At 45.6% G+C, this 2949-nt stretch overlaps 1 protein-coding gene across 1 annotated transcript; it reads left to right on the top strand.

Moving 5' to 3' along the window:
- Positions 1-1363: 1363 nt before the first annotated feature.
- Positions 1364-2786, top strand: EMH_0033940 (uncharacterized protein; the record flags this gene model as incomplete). Its single annotated transcript, XM_013494805.1, has 3 exons — positions 1364-1385; positions 1563-1688; positions 2341-2786. 3 exons carry the CDS (start codon positions 1364-1366, stop codon positions 2784-2786), a joined length of 594 nt encoding a protein of 197 aa, XP_013350259.1.
- Positions 2787-2949: the final 163 nt, after the last annotated feature.

Here is a 2949-nt window from a genome sequence, read left to right as displayed (position 1 = left end):
CTCCCCGCATGCAAACAAAACAAAGAAGATACAATCAACGCAGCTAAGCAGATTCAACTGTGTTCATATACAGTTCAAAGAAGGTCGCTATGTTGCTCTTTGTTTTCCTTTATTTCGTATACAAGAGGGGGAGAGAGGACGCTCGAGTAGTACGTACACTGCAACGAGAATGTAAGCTGAAGTATCAGAGCCAATACATAATACAACGGCCGCTACGGTGTAAAAGAGGAGGGGAGAAAGCGGGGCTGCATGCGCTGTGCTTACCTCTCTGTAGTATTTGCGCAGCTCCATGGTGGTTTGTACGCAGGGGAAGATGACCATGAATGCACCGGCACCGATAAAGAAGGGAGTAAAGCTAAAGGGTTTGCCTGGGGGGGGGTTTACTGCCTCGTTGACTATGACGGTCTGGTACTGCGTAGGCCGCGGGTTTGGGTTTAAAAGTCTGCCCCCGTCTGTGCTGAAGAAACGACGAGAGAAAGAATTTGTGCTTTTTGTCAGCCGGTTGCCGCAGAGGCCGCCGACTACACCCCGTGCATTGTTGCAATGCATGCGGGAGAGAAGGGGGAAAGCGTTCATTTTAAGCTATTTAAGAAGAGATCAGGACTTCCTCATTACAGATAAACACTTTTTCATGCTTTTAAACAAATATTTAATCATCGTTTCCCCTCTCTGGTGCCCCCTCTACACAAGCCGTCGGTTCAGTGCCAACGGCAGCCGCTGCTGTCGCCGCTGCGATCTTCTGAAACGGAAAATAGAATAAAAATTAATTTTTATTTTTCTGCATTGTTTTTATGTTCTTTTTTCACATTTAGGAGAATTTATACAATTCTTTTAACTCTCATTTTCTACATTTCTATACACAACTCATACCCCTACCCTTTTCCTATTGCGCTGCTCAGACGGCTGACGCCGCGCTGCATATATCCCGCTAAGCCGCTGGGACTCTGTTGAATTTTCATCTTTTTTATTTTTTTTTTGTGGATAACTCCGCCGGAGTGTGTGTGTATTTCTCTCTGGCCTGGTTTTTTTTTTTTTTTTTTTGGTGTTCATCGCCGTTGNCTCCGAATGCCTCAACATGAGCGACACGAAGGCGGATAAGCCGCCCCGGTTTTTGGGGGTTTCTATGCGGTGGGTGGCTCTGTTAGCTTTAGTATTTCAGACGGTTGCTGGTGTAAGTATACTGCGTCTATCACGATCAAGAAGATGGGGGGGAGAATCTCTATATTTTACAACTTCTGCTGTTGTTTGTGCTGAGGTTGTGAAGCTATTAATATCTTTCCCTTTTGTATGGCTCGAGCAAAATAAAAATATAAAAAATACAGCTGCTGCGGTGTATACGGGGATCATCGCCAATCCTATAGAAATGATAAAAGTAGGAATCCCGGGTATTCTTTATGCAATACAAAATAATTTAATATTTATTTCTTTATCTAATCTATCTGGGGCTGTATATCAAGTAACATATCAACTAAAAATACTAACAACAGCACTGCTTTCTGTTCTTATTCTAGGCCGCCGTCTATCCCCCCTTAAGTGGTTCGCTTTAGTTCTTCTCTTTGCAGGGGTCAGCCTCATACAATACCCATCACCACCACCACCACCACCAGCAGCAGCACCAGCAGCAGCAGCAGCAGCAGCAGCAGCAGCAGCAGCGGGAGCAGCAGCAGCAGCAGGAGGAGGAGAAGAAAGTATGAGTATAAATGATCAGAATACGTTTATAGGGTTAGTTGCAGTGTTGTGTGCATGCATAACAAGCGGCCTAGCTGGTGTATATTTAGAGAAGATACTAAAAGAAAAGAAAACNTGTTGTGTGCATGCATAACAAGCGGCCTAGCTGGTGTATATTTAGAGAAGATACTAAAAGAAAAGAAAACCACAATATGGATAAATAATATGCAGCTAGCAGTATATGGTGTATTGATAGGTTTAGTAGGTGTTTTATATACAAACGGAGAAGAAATAAAAACAAAAGGATTCTTCTATGCATACACCCCAATCACTGTTGCTGCTATCTTTATACAGGCTATTGGTGGCCTCGTTGTTGCTGCTGTATTGAAATATGCAGATAATATATTAAAATGTTTTGGGAATGCTTTATCTATTGTTTTTTCTTGTTTTGTTTCTTCTTCTCTTGCTGCTGATTTCTCTCCTTCTTCTCTCTTCTGCTGCGGCACCGCTCTCGTCCTCCTCGCTTCTTATTTGTATATTGTTGACCCTTCTATGCATTTCACACAAAAACACAAACATAATAAAACTTTTATACATATAAACGATAAAATTAAAACATAAACACATACCACAGTGTTTATACAAATAGAAATGCTGCTGCACCGGATGCAGCGGGTGCAGCAGGAGATGCAACAGCAGCAGCAGATGCAGCAGCAGCAGCAGATGCAGCAGCAAGAGCTGCAGCAGCAAGAGCTGCAGCAGCAAGAGCTGCAGCAGCAAGAGCTGCAACAGCAGCAGTGTCAGCTGCAACAGTAGCTGCAGCAACAGCTGCAGCACTAGCGTCAGCTGCAGCAGCAGCTGCAGCACTAGCGTCAGCTGCAGCAGCAGCTGCAGCAGCAGCAGCTGCAGTACTAGCGTCAGCTGCAGCAGCAGCTGCAGCAGCAGCTGCAGCACTAGCGTCAGCTGCAGCAGCAGCAGCTGCAGCAGCAGCTGCAGCACTAGCGTCAGCTGCAGCAGCAGCAGCTGCAGCAGCAGCTGCTGCACTAGCGTCAGCTGCAGCAGCAGCTGCTATTGAACTAGTGAAGAACAATAAAGGAGGGAAACAATCTTTTTCTTAATCCCTTGCAACTAGGATCAAATTTCGTGCTGCTGCTGCAGCGCAACTTTGCTGCTGCTGCTGCTGCTGCTGCTGCTGCTGTTGCTGCTGCTGTTGCTGCTGCTGCTGCTGCAGTTGTCCCTCGACCTTGCTGCTGCTGCTGCTGCAGCGCAACTTTGCTGCTT

This window comes from Eimeria mitis, genomic scaffold (assembly GCF_000499745.2).
Source record: "Eimeria mitis Houghton genomic scaffold, Emh_scaff1294, whole genome shotgun sequence".
NCBI lineage: Eukaryota > Apicomplexa > Conoidasida > Eucoccidiorida > Eimeriidae > Eimeria > Eimeria mitis.
The sequence above is the reverse complement of the archived record's forward strand: the minus strand, read 5'-3'. Positions and strand labels throughout refer to the sequence as shown.